This window comes from Vidua chalybeata, chromosome 4 (assembly GCF_026979565.1).
Source record: "Vidua chalybeata isolate OUT-0048 chromosome 4, bVidCha1 merged haplotype, whole genome shotgun sequence".
NCBI lineage: Eukaryota > Metazoa > Chordata > Aves > Passeriformes > Viduidae > Vidua > Vidua chalybeata.
In genome coordinates, this window is record NC_071533.1 from 59,782,811 (window position 1) to 59,808,638 (window position 25,828).

General features: G+C 37.9%; 1 protein-coding gene across 1 annotated transcript in view; it reads left to right on the forward strand.

Moving 5' to 3' along the window:
- The window catches only part of SLC2A9 (solute carrier family 2 member 9), a 78,494-nt gene that overhangs the window by 13,885 nt on the left and 38,781 nt on the right, over window positions 1-25,828 (forward strand). Inside the window, exons 5-7 of the mRNA XM_053941603.1 lie at window positions 482-627; window positions 15,639-15,771; window positions 23,880-24,067. Coding sequence (XP_053797578.1) covers window positions 482-627; window positions 15,639-15,771; window positions 23,880-24,067 — 467 coding nt within the window. The remainder of the gene's footprint in view (window positions 1-481; window positions 628-15,638; window positions 15,772-23,879; window positions 24,068-25,828) is intronic.

Consider the following 25,828-nt stretch of genomic DNA (forward strand, 5'->3'; position numbering starts at 1 on the left):
AGCTATAAGCCTGTATTGAGAGGAACATCTGCTAATACTGTTTACAGTAAAAATACTTCATCTAATGATGTCTGCTCTGTCTGACTGATGCATTGGGCTTTTTTTCCCTTATTCACACAGTGTTAACATGATTTTGCTCTCTTTGGGATGAGCAAATTTAAAACATAAAATCTGTTCCCCTGGAGATTCTCATCTCTGAGTAACCTTGGGTGCTCCACATCAAAAAGCAGATTAAGCACACTGGTATAGATCTGTAACAGATAATCAATTCCATAGTTATTAAATGGTGTGAGAATAATTATACATGCAGGGAAAATAATTCATGTTATGTATGGATAGATATAATTCTGTTCCTTGCATGTTTTTATGCCACCTTTGTGAGCAGATTATCACTCAGGCTATTTTCAATACAAATTTCTTGCATACCTGATATAATAAATATGTTTTGACTTAATATATGGGCTTTTTTCTTTTTTTGTAGGCATTTCATTAAGTGCCCTCCCCATGTATTTGAGTGAAATATCTCCTAAGGAAATCCGTGGTTCATTGGGTCAGGTCACAGCGATTTTCATTTGCATTGGTGTTTTCACTGGTCAAGCTTTGGGTGTGCCAGAAATATTTGGGCAAGTAAGTATTTAACAGGCCTTTTCTATCAAACACAAGCATGCTCTAAGTGTCATATTTTCATATTTTGACTGGATTCTTCACAAAAGTGGAAAACAGAAATATTTCTATTTTGTTTTGAGGCACATTGAAAAGTAGTTTCCTCCATGTCTTCTAAAATCAGGTACTAAAAGCATGGCTAAGTTTGGTAGATGTGGCCAGCAGTTTCAACAGCTTGAGTAGCCAGTGTGTGTCCATATGCAGATCTCCTTCTCCCCCATTCTTGATGTACATCTATTTTTTTAGGTTCCAGTTTCTTTGGATACTATGGAAATGCTTAAGAGTTTTTATATTTTTGATCTCTAATTTTTCAATATGAGATAGAACTGAAAAAGGCTTGGTTAGAGGTATTATGAGAACCTGAATAGGAAGACTCTTGACTAGTGATTATAGTGTTCCTTTTAATGCAATCCTCACTTGCCCAGCTTTTAGACTAAGTGATGGAAGAGCAGAGTTAACACACAGCTTTATGGAAAGATTCAAGCTCTATTCAGATAAGAGTTCGTCTTGCTGTCATAGGCTGAGATTAACTTGGTGGCCACTGGATGTCATCATTACTCTGAATAAATGAACTTGAGTTTTGTTCAGGCTGGCAATTGGAAATACAGAATCACACAACGGGTAAGGTTGGAAGGAACTACCGTGGTCATCTGATCTGACCAGTTGCTTTCCATTCAGAGATGATTCTTCAAGGTAGTGTGGAGGAAAGGTCTGCAGCAATCCTCTCACAGTGAAACTTGAACACAGAATCCCTTCTGACACCCAGAAAAAGTAATAAGGAGTTGGAAAGTGAGAGGAGCTTGTCCGTTTCTGTCCATACAAAGGCAACTCCTTTGTAAATACATACCATCCTCCCTGACACTTTTATTTTTGCCTGACCAGCTTTCTTATTCTGTCCCTTTATTCTGTTCAGCTCTCCTGAAGACAAATTATTTGATTGAATGTACCCTTTATTGAAGGGTAGATTTCTTCCCTGCCCATCCAAAGCAACAGATTTTAGGAAAAAACTTAAAATGGCTTTTATTGTGTGGCTTCAACAGGTGTCCCTTCTCTTACCTTGGAAGCAAGTTTATTACAAACAAGTGTATGAAATTTCAAGAGGCCAATTTGATTGTTTAGAGGATGGCAGCCCTTACATAGCAGAAAGTTTATTAATTTGGGCTTTTGAAACATGCATACATTTTTAAAATTGAGGTGTCATGCAAATTCTTATTCCTTGATTTCAGCTTATTCTTGCTGGTTTTATTTCTCTTCTTGCCTTCCTTTCATCACTGTTGTTGCTGCTACCAAATTACAGAGGTAGTGTTTCTGTTTCTACAACCTGCTTTAGTGTGAAGTTCATTAATATCGCACCATTAAAGACAGACAATATGTAAGAACAAATATGTTTTATCTATAAAATTATTTTGTTCAAGATGGGTAACATCAGCATGTAAAAAACCCAAAGTTTTGCCTGATGTGAATCACAATATTTCCAACCAATTTATTGGAGGTAGCTTGACTACTCTAGTTGGGTATGTGGATGGGTTTCTTTCTTTTAATTTCTCTTGTTTTCAGTCAAGCCATGATTTTTTTTTCACTAGGTTTATGGGTTTCCCATTGAAACTCCTCCAGTGGGAGGTAGTTTTTATTTTGCTGCTCTATGGTTGTTTGTTTTTTATCAGAATTTGTTGTAAATAGTACTAGTTACAAATACTTGTCTTCTGTCATGGTTTCATAAGTTTTCTGCTGAGATCTGTCATATGTCTATTGCTTGCAAATTGAGCAAATATCTAAGAGGTTTTTAACCATAGTATCTAAGCACTGATGGTTTTGAAGAAAGGAGGGATAAAACCAGAGAAGAATGTCCTGCTAGAAGAGACTCTTTGAAAAAGGGATGGACATAAGAATGACTGTCAGCATGGCTGAGGTTCTTCTTGTAAGAGGAGGTAACAGCAACATTGCTTGTGTGGTCAAGTAAACAGAGGGAGGGAAGAGGAACTGACTGCACCTTGTTAACACCAGAAAGAAGGAATAGAGTGGCTTAATCTCAAAGACAATATGACTTTTTATAAATATTGTGTGAATAATTGCATGCTGAAATTCATCTGTCTGGATCAGACTCCTGTCTGAAGTAACTTGAGCAGAAAATTAAAAATTTAAATTGGAGTTTGATGCATTTATGTGGATTATATGAGGTTGTTGCCTTCAGTGGTTCTGTAGAAGTCTCTTAGCAGAAAAGGAAAGTATTTATGTTGGCTGTGGGGCACAGTGTTAACAAGCATTTATTAAAAACCTAAGTGATGATTTCCTCTGTTATCAAATGCAAAAGTGTTCCTTTAAATGCGAAATTGTGATAAAAATAGCTCTAAAGCAATGAGTATTACTTGAGGCAATTCAAAAGTCCTTACTGCTTTTTGTATCAAGTATGTTAAGCAGCCCTAAATTGATTTTTAAGCAATCTTTCTTTTGTCAAGATTGGTCAAGGTGCAGCAGGAGGCATGTGGGCAGCCCCAGGTGCAGTGCTGAGGAGCAGTGGTCAACTCTGGCTGGGTTACTGGCTTAAGGCTGGTTGGCTGTTTCCTATTCCTTCAGTTTTCCCAAGCTTTCTACTGGAAGTGCTGAGGATTGACAATTTTCTCATTTCCTTCTAAATTTTCATGCCAGTTCTGTCAACTTATTCTCATTATTCTTTTGATCAACTGTTATTTATTCCTTAGTACCTTTCTGTTTTTTGGTTTTTTCACCACTTCTACAGTGTGCTTGCTCTCTCCTCCCCCTATCACTTGTGATCTTTGTGTTTCAGGTTAAACTTCACCTCCTCTAGTAACACAAGCTATTTAATCTCTTTCTCATCCTGTAAGCCATTGTCTCAAATAGTTTAAGTTCAAACCTAGGAGAACAAGATTATACAGCTAATCCAGGTGAAATAATGCTTTAAAAAAACAGAATTACATTAAATATTTCCTGGCTTTCCTGGGAATATTTTGTCTGAAGAATTGCAGAAATGCATTTAATTCTTTTCTGTGTCTTGCCATATTGACATGAACTAGACAACTATGACTATGTCCAATTTTTAAATTATAGTATAAAAGAGCAAATGGAACAAAAAAAATAAAATCTTATAAAGATTGCAACACCTAAACACAGGCAAATTTTTTTTTTATTCTGGATATATAGAACTTTATTGTATTTGTCTCCAAAGGTGCTAATTTTAGAATGTGTTTCTTCAGTACACAGTGCTTACCAAGAGTGATTATTTGGAGGAGAAAAGCTGCAGTTGTGACAACAGTACTCTACTGCAGCCTTGATAATCATACTTGCTTTCCACAGTCCTAATTGCCTCCCATCCAACAAATTGCAGCTATGCTTTTTATTCAAGATTCTGATTCTTACAGGTCTGGGAAATTCCTGAGGTTTGGGAAATTCCACCATGGTAAAGTGGGCTGGTGATCAGAGTACAGAGCACAATGACTTCATGTGCTGGTGACGTGCTTCTCCACGCCACCCCAGCTGCTGAGAGCTCTGTGCTTATTTTCACGTGCTGGCATCTTGTGTTCTGTAAGGCAGAGTCCCTAATTCTTCAGGAAGCCATGGCATCTGTAGATGACAACTTGGTGCAGGCCCACAGGTGTGCAATGATGTTATCTGCTGTAATGTGGGCACTGAGTTATTGCTACTGGATACACAATTATTTAATTTAGGCCATTTTTGGTTGTACAGCATGTGCAGTTTTCCATGTATCTGACTGAAGGAAAAAAACAGATAATAAGATAAGGACAAACTATCTCAGACCTGTCACTTCTTCAAACACTGCCCTTCAGGTATTTCTGTTCTCTCTGTTTCTGTGATTCTGCAATTGAATCACCCAGCCTATTTTTCCTGACAGATTGCTCCTGCAAAGCAAAGGCCAGCGCACTGTCAGCTTCAGCTTTGAAAGTTCAAATTTACACTTACTGTCTTGGGGAAATATTGTCTGACCTGATTCTGACATATTCCATGTAACTTTAGGTGCCGGCAGCCTGAACTGCTACATTAGGTATTTTTGTAGCTAACTCATCGAGCTCCTCCTGTAGGGAATGTCCTGCTCCACAGTTTTTCCTTAGCATGGTAACATCTTCTAAACATTGTAAACTGTCAGACTGTCTATTCTACAGCTTGATGCTTTTTAATGAAGGTGGGCTTTAACCTTTCCCTAAATTATAGAGGATTTAGTTTCTGAATACATTTGCAGTAGTCACAGTGTTCTTATTTTCAATATACATTGAGTTTCAGTATCTCTTTCATCTGTGTATCAATATCAGAGAGAAGAAAAAGTTTCACTCTGTGTATATGTATTCAGGACAGGTAAAGCTGAAACAGTTGCCTTTGCCAAGCTTTCCTCAGCTTTGAGCCCCTTTTCCTGTGTGGGCTGTGTCAGGCTTTGCCAAGCTGCCGCTGTTTTCCCTGGAGTTGCCCTGGTGTCTGGCCAGCTCTGGCTGCTTCTCTGACTGAACAGCTGCTTTCCATTGGTACACCAATGGACAAATAGAATATTTTTTGTCTGTTTATTTCAGCAACCCTACTTAAAAAACTTCAAGTGTTTCTAGGTCATGCACGCAGGAGCTCACCTAACTACACGGATGCATTTTTTCCTAGTGGATAGTATGTTACCCTAAAAATTTTGCTTTGCTTGCATCTTAAGGTTCATCAGGGGAGCACTTTCTGAATGAATCCTATTGCTGTGTTAGTGTTTCAAGGGAAAAAAAAAAAAAAAAAAAAAAAAAAAAAAAAAAAAAAAAAAAAGTAAAGTTCCTGATGTGTCCATCTCTTGAATGTTGCAAGTAGAGTAGGTTTGGTCATTCTGTTTTAAAAAGAGTGTAATCAAGCAGTACAAAGTGCAGGAGGGAGCAACGGTGATCAGATTTGGGAAGTGGATTCTTGAGGAGAAAAATAGCTCTAATGGGTAACTCATGCTGGGGAAATATTCAAAGCATGAGTGCATCAGAAATAAAGCATACCAGAGAAGGTTTAGAATTTATTTTGAAATGACATTCTGTCTTTTCTAGACTCTTCTCAATCTTTCTTTAAAAGCACTTGGAATTTATTGCAAAAATCTTGTGTACATGGTTAGAGTTACAAACTTTATTAATTGGATGTTATCTTTGTCATAGAAGACACATGAATTTGTCTAATTACACTTTTTTTTTTTTTGAGGATTTTTAGCAGCTTTGATGCATATTTGGCTACAGAATACCTGTTTTTAAACAGGTATTTAGCTGGAAATAGGTTTGTGATACATGATGACACTGGCCAAACTGTCCTCCCCACAACTCATTATTTTAGCAAAGAAATTCTGCTACTGATATAAATATCAATATCAATTTCTGCAGCAAATTGAGCTAAATCTGGAAAAGGACCAATGAACTCAATAGACACTGTACTATATGTCTAGTAAGGAAACATCTCTGTGATGAGTCTCTTTCAAGTTAGTTTTTTACACAAGGCAACCTTGCTGAGGAATAGTTGTGATAAAACTAAAAACTTCTGTAGATGCTGTGTTATACTCTAATTTTCTTTACCAGACTTTTTAAAATGATGCATTTGATGCAATAGATAACTGTGTATTTAGGAAAGTTTATATAGGAATGTTTCATTTTGCTCTACCAAAGTCTTTTAAAAGTACTCCTTCTCTTCCACAAAAATAGACAGTGATGAAAGAAGTTGTACAGCCTGTGCAGTTGAAAATAAGCTCTGATTTTACTTGTCAAAACTTCATTTTCAGCATGATTTTGCTTTGTTTTTCTTTTTTTTTTTTTTAACTGATCCTTCTTCCTAAGACTCTTGACTCTGATTCAAGGATTCCTTAAAAACTGTCAGTAAATTATAGATGAGTAGAGAAAGCAATTCCAAATCAGTCTAGGGACCTGAAGCCTGCAGGTGGACACCAATGGCAAAATGGTCTGTTGGAGATGCTCTTGAAATGAATCTGACACATTAGCGTGATAACACAAGGTATGAATTGAGCAATTTCTGAGTATTTTTCTATGAGCTTTTTTGTTCTATATGTTTATCTTCTCCTTGAGTCATGATAGTGACTATAGTTAAAGATATTCTTCTTTAAAATACAAGTGAGAATTTCAGAGTATAGAACAGAGAGCTCTTGTGACAGGTGAACTCTCACAGCTTGATGCAGAGTGTTGGAAATTAAAGCAGCTTATGCCTTATGCTGTCTACAGAATATAAAAAGGTGTTTGTACTTTCCATTAGAGTAGGAGAAATGCTTCCACCACTTTAGCATTTTCCAGCATCACTTGAAATCCTAAGGTGTCCTCTTTGTAATAATTTCAAACATCTGGCTATGTAAAATAAAAAATCCCATAACATCTTCACTCTGGCTAGTTATATTCTGATAATATAGTGAACTGAAGCAAAGTCTAGATTAGAAGTTAGTAATTAGTGGTGTGGCCCAGAGTTCCACTCCTCCTGTCCAGTACCTTCATTAATGACCTAGATGATGGTGGAGCTGTTTGTATTTGTAGATAATGCTGCTTTGTGGAGTCTATTTTAGTATATGAATTGCTAGCTCTTAATGAGTTCTTAAGAGCAAAGGTTAGTGTAGGACTTAGAAAAAATCACATGGGAATTTTTCTCACCAGCTCTGGTTCCCAGTTGTGGGGGTTTGTGGTCTTAGTTTAAAGCAAGAGTTTGAGGAGGTGGTCTCATAGTACTCCAGGAAACCATTCTGCTGTTGAGGCAGGCTTGCAAAAGGTGATTCCAAGTTACCCTGGTCCCTGCCAATTCACTGGACTGCTGGGCTTGTACAGTATTTCTTAAAAACACAGAAGCAAAACTGCTTTATATTCCTGTAGTAGAATGCAAAACTCTGAATGAAAAGCTAAAGCCTTCCCTGAGGAGTGCTTTAAAACTTCTGCTAAGGATACAGGAGACACATTGGTGCTTATAAGTGGCTGATCAAATCCTTTAAGGGGATGATATTGCTAAGAATAACTCGGAGAAACACCCTTACAAAGAAAGGAATTTCTGGAGGGAGGGAGGGAGGGAGGGAGGGAGGGAGGGAGGGAGGGAGGGAGGGAGGGAGGAAGGAAGGAAGGAAGGAAGGAAGGAAGGAAGGAAGGAAGGAAGGAAGGAAGGAAGGAAGGAAGGAAGGAAGGAAGGAAGGAAGGAAGGAAGGAAGGAAGGAAGGAAGGAAGGAAGGAAGGAAGGAAGGAAGGAAGGAAGGAAGGAAGGAAGGAAGGAAGGAAGGAAGGAAGGAAGGAAGGAAGGAAGGAAGGAAGGAAGGAAGGAAGGAAGGAAGGAAGGAAGGAAGGAAGGAAGGAAGGAAGGAAGGAAGGAAGGAAGGAAGGAAGGAAGGAAGGAAGGAAGGAAGGAAGGAAGGAAGGAAGGAAGGAAGGAAGGAAGGAAGGAAGGAAGGAAGGAAGGAAGGAAGGAAGGAAGGAAGGAAGGAAGGAAGGAAGGAAGGAAGGAAGGAAGGAAGGAAGGAAGGAAGGAAGGAAGGAAGGAAGGAAGGGCTCGTTTAGCTAGTCACTAATTTCAGCAGGTGTTTGATATCGGTCTGCACTTCCTGCAAACTACTAGCAGACATGCCAATTAAGAATTACTTGAGGCAGTGACTTTGAAGATGGCAATACTTTTTCAAATATTCTCAGTTCTTTTCTTTTTCTAACAATGTGACATTTCCATCCTCTTTTCACATAAGGCACTAAGTTTGTAACTGCTGAAGCAATTTCCAAGTCTTTTATCAAGACACAAGCACTTCAATACAAGCTGTGAGTTGCTGATCAGGGACATAAAGATCACCTCACCCAAGGGTTGGCTGATGCAGTCTAGGGAAGATGCTCTGCAGGCACCAGGCACAATCTTTATGGGTCTGATAAAAGTAAAGAAATGCTGCCAGGACCCTCTGTGTTGCATATTCATAGCTCAGTAGGACCCATGGAAAGAGGTCTACTCTGTTATACCAGCCCTGCTGGGGGAATGTGGTACGTGTTGATATATTTATAATGGAGACATTAAGTGGGGTACTTTGTTTATATCTATTCGGGATCAACTGAGATTATGTATTTACTGGGGATTATAAATCAACTTTTTATTGGTTCCCCAAGACAGACACAACGGTATTTATTCATCCCTTTTCTGTACAGAACTCATTAAGTAATGCATGGGCAAACAGCTGTGTGTCTTCATGTTTGCAAATGAGTTTCAGTCCATTAAAGTTGTGCTGTGAGGCTTCAGTTCCCAAAGTCTTAACAACATATGGCTGATTGGCCATTTGTAATATTAAATGTTGCAGTTTTGCATTTGGGAAGGAGAACATCTTACAGGAGAGGAGTTGTCTGAAAGTGGAAGTGTGGTTATGGAAACAAGAGCACTATGGAGATAGACACAGAATTTAGACCCAAAAATTAACAAAAGACTTAATGGCAGAGCATCCAATGTTGGGATGAAAGTTTATCATCAATGAGGACTGCTACTCATAGACAGTGAAACAGTGCTCACCTGACTCTTGAGAAGATTTCTGTGTAGCTGTTCTCTGCTTAATTAGGTCAGTTGGAAAAGCGGTAGACAAGCTTTCCTGGAAAGATATTCTTCAAAAGATGTGAAGGAAAGAAAGACATCAAAACACTGTGGAGGCTGATAGCAGTTGCTTATCATTTTCTCCTTATCCACTGAAACATAGTTAACACATGTAACTAAACTTAGAGCATTTGTTTATACTATTATTTAAAATATGACTTTCTGCTACTTTATCAGACATAAAAAGGTGAGTTTTTTCACTTACTGTAGCTGACTTGATAACAAATAGTGTCTGTCTATAAAACTCATCTTACTCTGTGTAAGTTGGACTCCGCTTCAAATGTTTAGGAGCAAGTGAACATTTCAGATTTTCCTCTTTCCTTAGTGCTTGAGTATTTGATAACATTTACACATCTGTTATTAAGCAATAAATCTAAATCAATTTGACCTGTGACTTCCTTCCAAGTGTGTTTCACACACTGGGGAGATAATCACCACTTAAACATTTTTGAAGATTAACATTTCAGTTTTATTTTCTATTATACATTGTAAAACTACCCATTATTGCAAATTCATGTCCTAATACGTAAATTTATCCTTTACAAATTAGGTATTAATGCCATGGTAAGTTGCTCAAGCACTGTAAGATAGCATGCAGTCAACATATTGAGTAGGAGGGTGTGTTTTCTACTCTTGAGTGTCTTTGCTTTTGAAACTGCTGGCAAAAGGAAAAAAATGGCAGGTATATTCTTGATTAATATTTTAAGGGATTTTTAAAAATTTGAAGTAAATGTCAAGTTAAAATGAATTGGGTTTTGTTTTCTTTAAAATCCAAACCAGATCTGTTGTCATTAAAAAATGTTAAGATGAAATATTCAACCACTTCCACTGCTTTTAAAACAGCAAATGTGCATTGGGTATTTTTATGTTTGTTTTTCTCTTAACCTTGATATACCTTGATATACTGAACTTTCACAACTTCAGTTTGGCAAAATATAATCACATAAGAAAAGATTTGCATCTAATGCAGTTTCTAGATGCCCTGGAGCACTTCTCTTCATTTCCAAAAGGGTGCAGTTCTTTGGAGTTCTGTGTGCCACATCTGCCAGTCCCACAGGGATATCTGAGGTACCCCAGGGCATGAGAATGATAGTATGTTCTTGTGTTTGAAAAACTGACTCTTATCCTCCTCAATTATTTTAATCTACTATTTTTATATTTTATTATTTATGGATGCTAACCTGAGTCTAAATGCATCACTGAAAGGAAGTTCTGTCAGAAATTTTGCCTAGCTCCAGCATACCTCTAATATTTCTTCCTAAAGAAGCTCAAATATATATGCTGGCTGCTGATAATAATCCCATGTGAAAGCTTCCAATTTCCCACTGCTTTTCTCTGAAATTTTTGCTTCTCTTGGAGATGAATAAGAAATGAAGACAAATGTTGTAGATGTCAGCGAACCCAATGGGAAGAATGATGATGTCTAACTCCATTTCAGAAGGCTGAATGATTTCTTTATTATAATTATGTTATAATACATTAATATGCTATATAAAAGAGGATACTAAATACTACATGCTACTTTCTCTATCATATCTAACTAACTCACAACTCGTGACCCTGTTCACCAGAGTCCAGACACAGGTGGATCCAATTGGCCATCAGGCCCAAACAATCCACCATGGTCCAACCAAGCACTCACTCTGGGTAAACAATTCTCCCAACACATTCCACAAGAGAAAAACAAGGAGCAGAAATAGAAATTGTTTTCTCTTTCATTTCTGTCTGTGCACCTCAATAAAAAATCCTGAGAGGGAGAGAAATGTGCTTGCCACACACAGATTATGCCATATAAGTGTGCAGTAAAAAGTTAGTTGTTACTCCAATAAAAAGCTGGACAAAAAACCATCTGGGGAGCTTGTAACAGATACTTTAATTCTCCCTCTCAGTATGCCCATGATCTAACATGCCATTTAGTGAACAGAGAAGCAGACATTCAGACACTGGACACTTTCAAAGCTGTTTTAAGTTCTCAACCAAAGGCCATTTACTCAGTAACAAAAATCTCCTGCTGATTTCTGTGAATTTTACATCAGACTTGTACAGCCTTGAGTCTGTGACTTTCTGTACTGATTATTACCTGGGAAGAAGATACTGATACTTGAGTGATCTTCTTGTCAGAGCTATAGTTGTAGCAGTGACCTGTAAAAATACACATCTGGGTGTAGAACAGAGGTGAAATACACATATTGCCTCTGTTTTAAACAGGAAGGTAAGCAATTTGTAACTCTGTTATTGAAATACATTTTGACAAATTGGGTTACAGAAATGGTCATGCAAAGAGAAAATTGTGTCCAGCAGGGATATAGCACCTGCTGGAGATTAGCACCCTCTGCAGCCAGAGGAGATTTTAGAGCAGTGTTTGGAGTGGTACAAAGAAGGTAAGAGGAAGGCAGTTGTTTTGCACTTTACTTGAGTAGCTGCTCTGAAGCCTGAGATGTAGAAGTTCTCTTTTCTCAGCTGCCACATGATCATCACCACTGTGCCATACCCTTGACTAAAGGAAGAAAAGATAGTTCTAATGCTAAGAAATTAGTTCCATCTCAGTGCTTTTTCAGTCCTTGGCCCCAGGCCAGCGTGGATGTCCTTTACTTTTAGGAGTGTTTTATGTGGTGTGGTAGCAGATTAACAGAGAAAGGCTGAACTTGTGCAGCATTCTGGGCTTTGCATGCCTAGGTTTACCCAGTCTGTTCTGAGCAGGGATACAATTTTTTTTTTTTTTTTTTGGTGGGGAAAAGGGAATATTTGATATGCATTTTTATGCCAAGTCTGTACAAGAAAGGACAAAATTCAATTGCTTGAATATAAGCAGATAGTATCATATTGATGCCCTATGGTACCTTAGGTGTCCCTGTGAGACTGGCAGATGTGACACAGAATATCACAGAGACCTGCATCCTTCTGTAGCTGCAGCAGGAGGCTGAGGCAAGATGCTTCAGGGCATCTAAAAATTACACTAGATGTAATTATTTCTGTCTGTGTGTGTGATTATATTTTGCAAAACTAAAATTTTAAAAGTGTTCCTGCTTTTTATAGAAAATGAAAAAAGAAAGATTACCAAATCATTATTTCCTGGATATTTTCAGTATCTTGCATTGGATGCCAGAGGCTTTTGGCTCTTTGTTCCCCCTATACAAAATGGGTAAAATATGTCATTTTACACAAGAAAGTTATACAGAAAGGTCATTTCTGTTTATAAGTTGTTCAGCACTGTAGTAAACTCATCACAACCCCATCCCCAAGGAATTAATTCCAGAATAAATACTTAAATGGTGACTGTTCAATAGTGACTGGTAAACAGACTTGCTCACTGAGAGATCACAGTTCATCCTGTGCACTGAATGTTAAAAAGGGGGAAAGAGTATTTATTTTGATACCATCTCCTGCACATTTCAAGCAGCAGGGGTAGCCAAGCCCTTGACAGTTCTGTGAGGCAGCATGGTGGCTGCACATGGATGCAGAGCAGGGCTGGGGAGTGCCCTGTGCCATATCCAGCCTGAGCCTAGGAGAAGGTGTTTGGGGTAGGGGTATTTCCCTGTGGCTCTAGAAAGGACTGGAGACAGGATGTGGGAAGCTTGCTGGGGAACAGCTGGGGTCAGGATGCTCAATGGGACATGGGGATCTCCTCAGCATAGAAACCCAAATGCTGGGCAGAGAGCAAATGAGGACCCTGACTGTGCAGTAGTGGTTGAGTTGTGAGCATAATCTATGTCCAGATTATGCTTTTAAAATAAATAGATAAATAAGTAATTTAAATCTATTTATTAAACTGAAAGAGGAGAGGTTTAGCATAGATGTTAGGAAGAAATCCTTCACTATGAAAGTGGTGAGACACTGGACCAGACTGCCCAGAGAAACTCTGGATGCCCCAGCCCTGGAAGTGTTCCAGGCTAGGCTGGATGGAGCTCTGAGTAGAAGGTGTCCCTGCCCATGGCAGGGTACTGGAACAAGATGATCTTAGAGGTCCCTTCCAAACCATTCTATGTTTCTCTGTTTCTATGAAATTATTTAGAGAGAAACAGAGAGAGTGAAGCCTGTCACAGGTGCTTATTTCCTTATTCAGTCTTTTTGGTCCCATTATCCATCTCATACTGGGATACTTAATTGGCCACAAAAAATGGGTGCCCATGTCCAGGGCACTACAGCACTTCTTCCCACCCCTGTTGCATGACCTTGTTAACAATTCTATTATGTTAACAATGTTCTATTCTGTTAATAATTCTCCCTTTAAAATGTATTTATGTGTATATTGTTTTACCTAGTCTGTGTTGAGAGTGTCTTCACATTTTATCAAAATCTTCCTAATTGCTGAGAATACTAAATGTAACTGGTGCTTAAATAGATTATTGAGTTTGATAGGAATAGTTCAGCTGTCAGCAGTGCCTGTTGACATTTCCCCATGCCACTTTCTTTTCAACCTTTAGATGGTTACAATAAGTTCCATTTTCTGTATTTTAGCTGATGGTTTTCTGACATGGCAATATTTTCTTTACTGTATTTCAGTGCACCATAATCTTGTTTCATTTGCAGCTGATAAATCCATGTCATACTTTATCTCCCTCCCTTCCACCCAATCTTCTGTCTCTGCAGCTTTGCACTTTATTCCATCAACCTTTGAATGAGTCTGTGGTTGTCAAACTTGCTCTACTGTTTAACTGTCTTTTGTAAATACATCAAAGCCAGGTTTTTCATGCTCCAGCCTAAGCAAATATCCATAATGTGACAGTTTAAAATTAAAATTTTACCATCTTGACATGTTATTTGTACCAATTCTGAGCGGGTGATGAAATCAGGTCCTCTGTAATTAAAACATTTCATGCTCTTTTAAGTTTTCCCTGAAATAAAGTGGGATGTAGCTGTTTTCATTTCTCCCAGCAGCGCCTGTGTGCTTTTCCTTACTGCTAACAATTGAGGTAAAGTTTTTTAAGTGTCTTCTAAGTCACCTTAGAAGACACCTTACACTGTCTTTTGCCTTTAGCTTATCACTGCTTCTGAGCACTCTCCCAGTATATGTTCTATTCTATTCATTCTTAAAGAATCCTTAATGAATCCTTTAAACTTATATTAGTCTTGCTATTTATTTTCTGTAGTGGGAGGAAAGAGTTAAGATTGTATAATGTAAATTAAGAGAAAAACAAGTAGAACACACACTCCATAATGTTGAATAGACATGAAATCTTTTGAAATGGATGGAAAAGTTTCCACTGGCTTCAGTGACTTTCTGATCAATTCATGCCAAAATGGCAAGCGGGAGCATATTTATGAGCATTTATGAGTATTTATGAGTTTATCATAAGGTTTTAGAAGTTAGCATGATAAAGAGTAAAACAGAAATCTTTAACAGAGGAAATAAAGGAAACTCAGTGTCTTATGTGGCAAAAATAAAGGGCTTTTCATTATAGTAGCAGGGTTTGCTATTTATTGTGAGAGGTAAGTTCAGAGTTTGTTCATAACTTTTTCAAAATAGTGCTTTCAAGAAGAGTTATTTGAGATAAATGTGATCAGCTTATAAACCATACACTATAGGAGACTTTAACAGGAGTGTAAGTTTATTCCATGGAAGCCTCCATAGGTGGGCAGAATGCTGATAATAGCAGTATACAAAGAATACTTTTTTTTCCCTTTAAGAAGCATCCTTGACATGGTGGGAAAAAACCTACAGAAAATATGATGTGCTTATCAAGAGAAGATTTTATCTGGAGGTATTGTCAAAAATTCTAACACCCTATAATTTTTTTATATGGTATATAGCAAATAGCTTTATATTACAGGAAATTATTCCAGGCAGATATAGAATGAAGGTGACAAGTTTTTACAAACCAGTACCCACTTTGGTTATGTACCCACTTTGGTTATTATTTGGTTTTTACTCAAGTGGAAAAAAATAAAGAAAACAGGAATGAAGAAATAGGATCTTGAAGCCTTCATGGTAATGCAGGCTCTTAGGGTGAGTGATTACCTCAAGATTTGAATTGTTTGAAAAAACACTTTCTCAAGTTGTTTTCCCATCCCATGAGAATTTTTTAAAACCACTTCTGTTACCTAAAAGGGCAAGTGAAAAGTTTGATTAGGAGATACCCTACCCATTATTTCTGGGAGTTATGCAGTTATTTTGGACCCTGTTTCAGGTTTAAGGTGTGGATTACATCTCATACCATGCAGAACATGGTGCTTTAGGCCTTGCTGAAGTGAAAGAATGTAAAATAAAAACTGACAATGGAAAATAGCTTAGAGGCTTGGCCCTTGAGTAAGGTGATCTAAGAGGGAAGTGTTACTAAGCTTAGGAAGAACATGTCACTCTGGTGGTGGACACAATATTTTGAATGATGAAAAATTACAGTGTTTCCTATCAAAGCTATTTTTCTTCCTAGTGTCACAATGGGAGAGTATTACTGACTCATGTTTGCATCCATCTGCAGGAATCTCGGTGGCCTTTCTTATTTGGAGTAATCATTGTTCCATCATTGATACAAGTCGTGATTCTGCCTTTTCTTCCTGAAAGTCCTCGGTACCTCCTACTCGAAAAGCATAACAGGAGCAAGGCAGAAAAAGGTATGATAATGTTACTTTTTTCAACAAAGAGTGTTTATTGTAGGGATTCAGGCTGGAGATACCTGATTCTGATACCACACTAGAAGCAGAATATTCTCACAGGAGATAATATCTTTGCAATAATTGTTCTCACCTTTTTTGTTTGTCTCTGTATACGTAAATATAGCTGTAGCTTTGAAGTTAAATTCTCCAGCAAGGTAACTTGTATAACATTACACATGGTGACACAGAACTAACCAAATCATCCTGCTGTTGTGTGCCAGCCACTCTGTGCAGGGTTCATTTGAAAGTAAAAGGTGTTTTCAGTCATTGTGACTCTCCCTTGTCTACAGTCTTTGCACTTTGTCTAATAAAAATACAGATTCTGTTGTTGCTTTTTTCCCCCCAGTAGTCGCTGTGTTTGACCTGTGTTCTGTAAGTCAATAACCTTTGTTGATCTAATAAAAAACCCCATACAACTCTTTAACTGAAAAATTCCAGTGCTTCCAAATTGCTTGGAAGAATATTTTGTCCTTACTTCAGGTTCCAGGTATAAAGCTATTTGCCTGCATGATCACAGTTGCTGCATTCTCCACTCCAGTAAATTTACTGTGGTCCCAATACAGGTGAGAAAATGTTAAAAAATTTGGTTTACTTATTATAACAACATATGAAAAACAAAAGTCTATAAAAATGGAGTCTGTTTATAATACCAAAATACCAAACATAAGTGCTTTACAAACTATTCTTAAAAACTTTGTTTGAATATGACCCTTAACATTTTCAGTCATGAACTAGTTGCTTGCAAAATTACTTGTACAGTGTGTATCAACACCTGAAATATAAATTTAATAATCTTTTAGCATGAAAGTTTCTTCTATTTTGAAACTAAAAATTGACCTTTTTTTGTTCTGAAGAGCCCTCTGAAAAAGAAATAGCACACTAATGAAGCGACTCCCATGTTGTCTCAATTTGGTGTTGAGTGAAGAATTCTCTAAAAGTTGAAGCCTCAGACACTCAGAGATACAGTTCAATGCTTAAAAAAAAAAAAAAAAAAAAAGGAGCACGAAAGCAACGAGGTTTTGGAAAGTGTTCTTAAGCTTCACAGAGTCAGCAGAGTTTTGAGGAGGTGGAGAGCAGCTTTTCCAAGGTCCATGAAGGAAAGAGCTCCCCTGCCAGCTGTGCTCAGAGCACCTAGCAGGGGTGCAGGACCCAGCTCGGGTTGGCTGTTGGGTGGAGACTTCTGCAGCACCATGGCTGGGCAGGGAAGAAATGCTTTCAGGTGCCAAGTTTAAACTGGCTTGTTTCTGCCTGATATAACTGTAGATATATTTCCAGAGCTATGGCTGGCAAAGATTCTGCATCTGCAATGCTATTGCATAATGTTACATTCGTTATGAGGAGCTATTGAAAATCCTGCTACAGTACCTGGAGACCTCAGCACTGACAGTGAAACTGGACCTCTCATAGGTAGAGTTTAAAAATTATAAAACATGGCAGTAAAATAACGCCACCTGCCTTGAAATGCACACCATTTACTGTTGCTGGCAATGTACCAACTGCACTCTGGGATGTTTTCAGCATACATGTTCTGAAAATAATTTGAAATCTAATCCAGAGGCATTGGAGGTAGGTTTTAGAGTAGGAGACATCAGGAGAGCAGTTGCTTGAGAAAATGAGTTTTAGCTACTGGTTTACTGATTGCAAGAAGATGGCTTTCATGAGCCACCCTAAGGATTATAAATTTAGATACTCTGAGAAAAAAAAGAGACAACTGATATAAAAAGTTTTTCAAAGAAATTGCATATGAATATATGTTTTTGGATTTTTTTAATTCTAAAATAAAAGACTCAATTCTTATGTTGTAGATATGTCGTAGTCCACAGTGTAACTCATTTTGAGTGTAGTCTACAGTGGAATTAAAAAATAGGAGAGTGAATCAACAATTGAGACAAATCATCTGGATATTTGCATTATCAGCAGAAATGAGGGAGGAAAAGTCTAAGTATTAAGGAGACCGGAGGAGTTGTGATTTATTAAAATGCCCTTCTGCTTGCAAGTCATATAATGACAAAGCAGAATTCTTCATTTTAATGATGACTACAGTAATGCTTTTAAATAATTTGCCTCTTAGCTTAAATCTGCATATTAATATTGGAAATTTGCAACTCATTCTACTGACTAAATCCCTTTTCTTTCCCTTAATGGATCAAGGCTTTTCATGCAAATATATATTTCACTGTGGATTATACCTTGTCAGAGAGATATAAAACTATTATTTGCAAAAGGTCTGCTGTATTTAAAGCAGATGACTATGTTAGTCTTTATGAAATAGTCTAAAGTATGCATGTATGTCAAAGCTCCTAAAACGCAGCTGACAACATTAATCTTCCTAATTGTTTGAGAGCAATAATATCCAATGAGATAATTGAGATCATTGAGTTTCCACAAAGTTTTGCCCCTGCTTTCATCCCCTCCTTTTCTTCTCTGTCAGGAGACAACCAGTCTATAACAACTAAAATACAAATGGTGTCAACCTCTTTTCTGGCAGATGTCTTTAAGGGGCAAATAAGAGACTGAGAGAAGGGGAAGAACCAAAACGTGTTGTGTAAACGATGAAAAAATGAAGGAATGAGGGTAGAGTTAGAGTAGAAGGAATGAGGGTTAGAGTAAAGAGGCATCATGTGCAAGCCTAAACCACACCACCATGAGAGAAGTTATTCTTTGGGGCACAGGGGCAGCAATGCCTCTGGTGAGTGAGATCTCCTGAGCCCCACTAGAAGGGTTTTACCCCATGCCTGCTTTCCCTTTCCAGCAGTGCAGGCGGTGCACGCTGTGCGTGGCTGAGCCGATGTCTGGCCGATTGGACACACAGACACCATGTCTGACTTGCTGCTGTCTGCTGCCAAAAGCAGCCCTGACAGATGAGCTTGGTTCATCTTCCTGGATGTCACCTACCTGTATCCTAATCCCTGAGACCCAAAGGAACTGAATTATGTCTCATATTCCTGTCTCACTGCTGAACGTGGGAGAACTGATCCATGTGTTTTGGGGCGAGAACAGTTCACTGGAGCAACAGTAGGATCTGCAAACCTGCTTTGCCCAAGAATCTAAGTCTGGTAATAAAGCAAGGGCAGAACCATCCCAGCTCCTCTCCCAGGTCCCATAACTAATATTTTTCTCATTTGATAAGAATAGAAGGGAAGAAATTGCCTAGCATTTGACTGGTGTGATCCTTCTTCTTAATCAAGGCCAGACAGCAGAGGAGAAATGGGTATTCAAGTGGTTGAAGAGAAGGACTTTGGAAGGAGATTGTGGAGATGAAAAGTGACGGGGATAGAAACAGGAAGAAAAAGAAAAACCTGCTGCTATAATTACATCAGTTTACCACCCAACTTCTAGGACAGTAAGACAGGGATTTCACATTAGCTCTCTCTTAGTTACATGTCAAGTGCACCCCTGATCTATGAGTATCACAATGATGTAATATAAATAAAATCATTAGTAGTGATAAAATGGAACATTTGTTACGACTAACAACATGGGTCAATAACTCTTGCAGTTGGAGAGTTGAGGTGTCTTTTTTGAAGTGCACAGGGAGGAATCTTGCATTTTCCATTTTCTATGCAGTGACAGTAGCAGGTCATGTAAATCAATAATGGAATTCAGCTGGTATCCCAGCTTGCCAGAGAAAAGAATATTGTTATGTCTTAAGGGTCAAACAACTTGCATAAAATGTCACAGCAACATCTGTTGGTGACATATAAAATCTGTTCATCTAGTATGTTCAGTCATACATTATGAGTCCCATGGTTATGAAAGAAGAATTACAATAGTATAATGAGAAACACAGATTTAAATTTCTAGAAAGATGGATTAGGGTTGATACCTTTTCATGTGACAAAAGAGCAAGGCCATTCCTGATTTAAAAAAGCAGGCAGCCAATTTTTTACAAAGCCCTTCAGGGGGCCCACATGGACTGGAGAGGTGCTAAACCCAAACTTTAACAGCAGGAACAAGTTACTGCAAATCCAGTGATTAAAATAAGTTGTTATGACTGACAACAATCATGTATATGATTTATTTTTGTTTCTCTGTGTATGTCTGTAAGGATTATAAACTATTCTTACTGGGAAGGGAGAGATAGCCATGATTACTACACTTGTTGGCTTTTTGTGAAGGCTTCATCTCAGATGTTTCCCTGCCAAAAGCTGGAGTGATTGTGGTGTGTCTGATTTGTTTCTAAACTTTTCTTAAGCCTCCTGTCTTTTAGAAGGATATTAGGTCAGTAAACCTTTAAAGCAACTCTGTTTACCAATTCTTGTGTTATTTTAGGGTGGTGTGTATATGTTTTGTTTTGGCTAGTTTCAGGTGAACCTGAAACAGGCCTATTGATGTGTGTAAAACCACACATACAAACAGGCAAAGATGTAATCCTTAACTGGATAATAACTCAAAAAAGATCTGTGTGTTCTTTACTTAGAAGAAGAGGGAGGTGACATGCAGGAAAAGCCTGAAGTCATTTGCCTGCAGTTATATTGCCTGAGATTTTTTCTTAAATTTTGCTATGCTGCATGCTAGTAGACAATCTGTATTTTTCTAGATTTAAATAGCATTGTTATATTTCTTCTAGGAAAATATACCTGAGTTATTCTTCTAGATATTCAGTACTCTAATAAAATTAGTTTATATGAAATAACTGTTCATTTTGTGAACTATTTCTGTGGTAACATGGAGTTATTACAGGGAAACTTCTACTATCTTCAACAGTGGCCAAATAAGTTGCCGTTTAAGCAGAACTTAGACAAAGATGTGTGAGACAGTGTGACACTGGATTTAATATAATTAATCTTCAGGGAAGTGAATGTGTCCATGGGAAACAGATGACATTAATACTCCTGCAGCTTATTTTAATTTTTGTCTATTTCTTTTCAAAGGACAAGCCCAAACAAAGTTTGACCACTTCTCTCTTTTTCTGCCCCCTTTGCCTGGTGCTGGCTTTATACTGTAAACCACTCAATAGCATTTTGATCTTTTAAAATTTCTTCTCAAAGTTCACATGCTAATTCTGTTGATAACAACTGCTTTCTTTGCACATCCTGGAAGTACTATAGTGGAAAAAAAATTAGTAATTCCCTATGTAGCTGAGATGTTGAGTGCCCATCTTCAGTTGATTTAAAGGCCTGATTGGTTTTAGAGATGCTACCAACTGACTTTTTTTCAGATCTTTGAACCTCTTTCAGTTGCTTCACCTTCACTTGGGTGAGATAAATAAAAACTGGGATAAATGGAAGGGTTTCCTGACTTCTTTCCCCTTGACTGGAGCCATCCAGTTCTTTTCCTATTTATGAAGGCAGTATTCCAACTTTTGGAGGCTGAGCTTCTAAAACTTTCTGATCCAAGGGAATTAAATAGGAATCTGGAAAGTTTTAAAAGTTTCTAGAACTGCAACTCCTTAGATGTGTTAAGTGTTACATGAAAATAAAGCTTCCCTATAGTGAGAAGGAGCCCATCGTGGAGGGAAATGAGTCATTGCAGTGAGGAGAGGAACGATTTCTGTGCTTCTCAGTGCCAGTAATGCCAGGGTTTAGAATGTAAAACTAATAATTGAACATCACACATTGAAATACTTTTGAGTTTCCCTGTCTCCCTGCTAATGCAGAATTTATTTCCAAATTATTTATATATAAAATTGTGATTCTTGTGGTACTGAAAAGCTGGTAATGGAAGAAAACTAAAGACATTGAGTAGCAGGAAGATGTTTTTCCAGGAAGGTTGGGTGATGTCTACTCAAAACTATGCATGTATAGCATAATGATTTCTTAGTATTTCTTGACTTGTTGGTAATTTTAAGTATCCATCACCATTGCCTAGTGGCATTTAATCTCTTTACTTAATGCTATGAAGGAAAGAAATCGGGTGTCTATGTTTTTCCTGCCTTGTACTTGACAATTTTGGTAATTTCAGTTTTTTAGTTCCTCATCCCTCTGGAAATACATCAAACTCCCTTGTGCAAAAAAGACAGATTGCTATATTTTTACTTGACTGCACCTATATTTTTGACTTGTGTGACCTAAAGTAATGCTGAGGATTCTAAGGACAGGAAAAATAAACAAAATTATGCACTGACCTAATTTACACTGATTAACCAGATGCTTAAAAATCTGAGAGAATCCTTTCATGGCAGACTATGGTGATAGTTGTTGGTTGATAGTATGCCTGGTTGTTCTCATCTTTACCTGAATTTTTCTTGATCGACATTCTAATAGTACTGAGGAAAATGTAATTTCAGCATGAGACATTGACTTAAACATACTGTAGGCACACATTGTTCTAATTTTACATTTCTTATCACTGTCTTTAAATACATCACCTTCGTTAAAATGAGTGTTTAGCATGTTATTTATGAAAAAATGATCAATAGCAAAGGACAAAACTGAGGAGCTTAAAGTTTTAGTTCTGAAATCTCAATTTGTTAATTAATTTCTGATGGTACAGCCTGCGTGAAAAGTCTTGTGCTTTTACTGAGAGATTTAAAAATTCTGACCTCTCCTCTCATAAGAGAGAAACATGTTATCAGAATATATGAATGTTATGAATTGACTCAACACCCAGAGCTGGTTCATCCCTTAAAAAAATCATACTTCTTGTTCAGCAGAATCAGGTGGGGCCCATTAAAATGCAAGTGCTAAGTGCCTCAGAAAAACTTGGCCCAGAGCTCAAGTTAGTTCCCTGCACTGCCAGACCAGGCGCAGGCAGAATGTGCAGCCTTGTGCATTCACCAAAGTGTCAGAGAGGGATACTCTGGGAGGCCACCAGTTCATTTGTGTGACAACAATGAAACAATGAAATGCCTCACAACAATGAAATGCCATTAATTGGCCTTTTCACCTGGGTAATGATAAAATTTTGTAACTTCAAAATCTAAATAAAGTCTGGATGTATTAACCATGACTAGTCAGTATATCTAGTTTGCTTGACCATCAAAGTGCTTTTTATGATCCAAAGGTATGTAAACATATGTGGTCATTTGATTATAGGCAGTGTTATCCAAAACTGTGGTTATGAAAAATAGATTTGGCTCTTAGGTGAACTAAATTAATGTATTCATTTAATAAAAATAACAATTTTAAGTCACCTGCTGTGTAAAGGATTGTTTTGAGTGTTAGCATCCTACTGGGTTGCAAAGCCTTGTTGCAGGGGTGTTTGTAATGTCATTGTTTCTCTGCAGTCACTCTGAGGTGATGAGCATTTTAAACATCTCTTAAAATGCCAACCCCTGGGGTAGGTTCATTAGATTGAGACAAAAGTATCACCTGCACAGAGAGTATCTGTCAAACAAGGTTGGTGGAGATGCATCACATCCAGTCAGAGGTGTCTCTGTCTTGGAGGAGGTGTGAGGTGGAAAGTCTGTATTATTCACAGTGGAAGGATATTTCAGTAAGCTATCAGTGTTCAATACCAAATGGTGTGTTTCTGGGGAGATGAGGTTGGTTGGTTGCTTACATTGGCCACGTAAATTTGTTCCCATGACTCCAACATAGAAAAAATATAAAGTCATGATCTGCTCTGGGTAATTATTTCTAATATGAATCATCTTGACAAAGTGAATTCTTGCCTGTATGCTAGTAAAAACAAGAGGTAATATGAAGAGTAGTAGCTATTCCTTTCCAATGTCTGCCTTTCCTTGGTTTACCAGACTTACATACATTTTTACATTTAACTACTTCTCTATCCAATCTATCTCCTGCAACAAGGCCAGCTATACTGTTAGGCTGCAAAAGTAGCCAAGTTAAATAATGTTCAGAGATGCTTTGGTAATAAAAATTTTCACATCATACAGGGTTTTCACTCTTAACTGGACCAAAGGCTGTATTATATATGAAATAACTTAAGAAAGATCTTGCAGGGAGACAATTTATGGTTTTGTTTCAGTTTTTGGGCCCAATAGCAGGGATGGACCAGATCACATCCAGAGCAGAATGATATTGTTGGCAGAAGAATAATTAAGTTGTAGCCCATGTATGCCTCCTGTTTGTGCCAAGCATTTCCATTTTAAAGAAGCAAGAGAGCTATAAATGCACATAGTGCCAAGTGTCTGGCCTAAAGTACATGTCCTCTCTTTGAAGCATTTCAGAGATTCCTTGGGAAAGATGATGTGTCTCAGGAAATAGAAGAAGTTCTGGCAGAGTCTCGAGCCCAAAGGAACACCAAGCTGGTGTCGGTTGTTCAGCTGCTGAGAACCCGCGCGGTGCGATGGCAGATCCTGACCGTGGTCGTCACCATGGGCTGCTACCAGCTCTGTGGGCTAAATGCTGTAAGTGTCCTTCCTCAGGCCACGGCACCTCCTGGGGAGCTCCTTTCCTTTATAGCAAGGTTTGGATTACACTATTTACCAACCTCTAAGAGTTCCCTTTTTTGGCTGTTTCTTATTAGTAATGACTCCGTGAGAGCAGTGTGTGGGAAGATCCACAGAGATCTGTATTGCTTGGGGGCTTTTAAAACAAAAACAGTTTGAGGAAAGCCATGTTGTATTAACTTTGAAGGAATACATGAAAAAGTAGGAAAGATCAGCAAAGGAAGAGCATGCAGCTTTCACTTCTGATACTCAGATTCTCTGTTTCTATGCCCTATGCTCATTCAGAGTTTTTTCAGTAGACATTTCAGCTTGGATTCATTCAGTTCAGTACTTACAGAAGTCATCCAAACTTTCTATAAGTGATTTTTTAAAAGGTCACACTGCATATTTGATTTTTTTTTTTTTTTAAATTTTTTTTTATTTTTTTTGTTGCTTCAATATTCCTGTCTTGGAAAGAGAAGCAAAAGAGGGAAAAGACATCAAACAGTGAATCCTGTTGACCATTAATATGTCTGAGGCTAATGGATATCAGAAGTCTCCTTCACTACCTATCTGAGCCTATATGAGAAGGTCACGGGACAGTTTAGGTCAGAAGACCCCTCCACCTGGTCCAAGTCCTTGGTTAGAGCAGGAATGACTTCAGGGTTGTCTCAGGCTACTGAGGGCCTTGTGCAGTTGTGTTTTAAGCATATTCAAGGGTGAGGAGTCCATAACCCTCCTGGGCAACCTCTGCCAGGTGTTTACACCACTTACACTGTGAAAGTGTTTTCTTTATATCCAGCCAGAACTATCCTTGCTGTAGCTTGTGGCATCTGGCTTAGATGCTTTATGCTACACAAAACAAATATTGTCATGGAGAACCTCAAAGGGAAAGGGTTTTTTGTCATAGTTCAGAGGCATACTTGCTTAAATATATGAAAAGCACTATTCTCACTGCTGCAAGGAACTCTCGCTGTGCTCTGAAGCACACTCCAGCTAGATTTTCCCCCCAGGGCTAATAATTCTGTGGGTTTTTGTATCTATGAACACTAGCTCAGGCTTATCTCAGGTATCTCTATAGCTTTAAGACTACAAATAAAAGTCATTTGTCCAAGACCATTTGAAAGATTAATGCAATTGGAACTCTTTTTGCAAAATACTAGGAGGAAATTGAAATAATTTTTTTGTCCTGTGGGGTAAACTACAATAATGTTTGTATAGGTGGTGTTTTCTTCTAATGGTAGGATTTCAGTGCTAATGGCAGGTTATTTTATTCCTCATTGTGGATACATTTTTTGAGAAAAAAAAACCCAGAATTATCTTGTCATCCAGTCTTTTTAAGATTTATCAACACATAAGAGAAAAAAAATGACACTTATAGTAGCAAACATAGTTCAAATAATGAAGCACATTGTCTGTAAGAAAAGGTCACAGCTAAATTTTCAGGGGAAATGGAAGAGTTTCATGACTTTGAGGATACTTAATAGTTGATGGAAATTGTCCAGTATTCTGTGTCAGAACAAAGCCACACTCTCATAGCTTAAGTGAGGATGTGGATGGATAGTCAGACATGTCCAGTCCAAAATGAATGCCAGAGTTACTTAAAAGTGTCATTGGAAGGCCACTTTCTGAAAATATGCCTCAGAAAAACTGTCTTTGTCATGGAACCTGTGTGTTGAGTTGGCTATTTCAGGTCTTCCTTTTTTATTATTACTCTGTTTCTCCTCTCATGCAATGTCA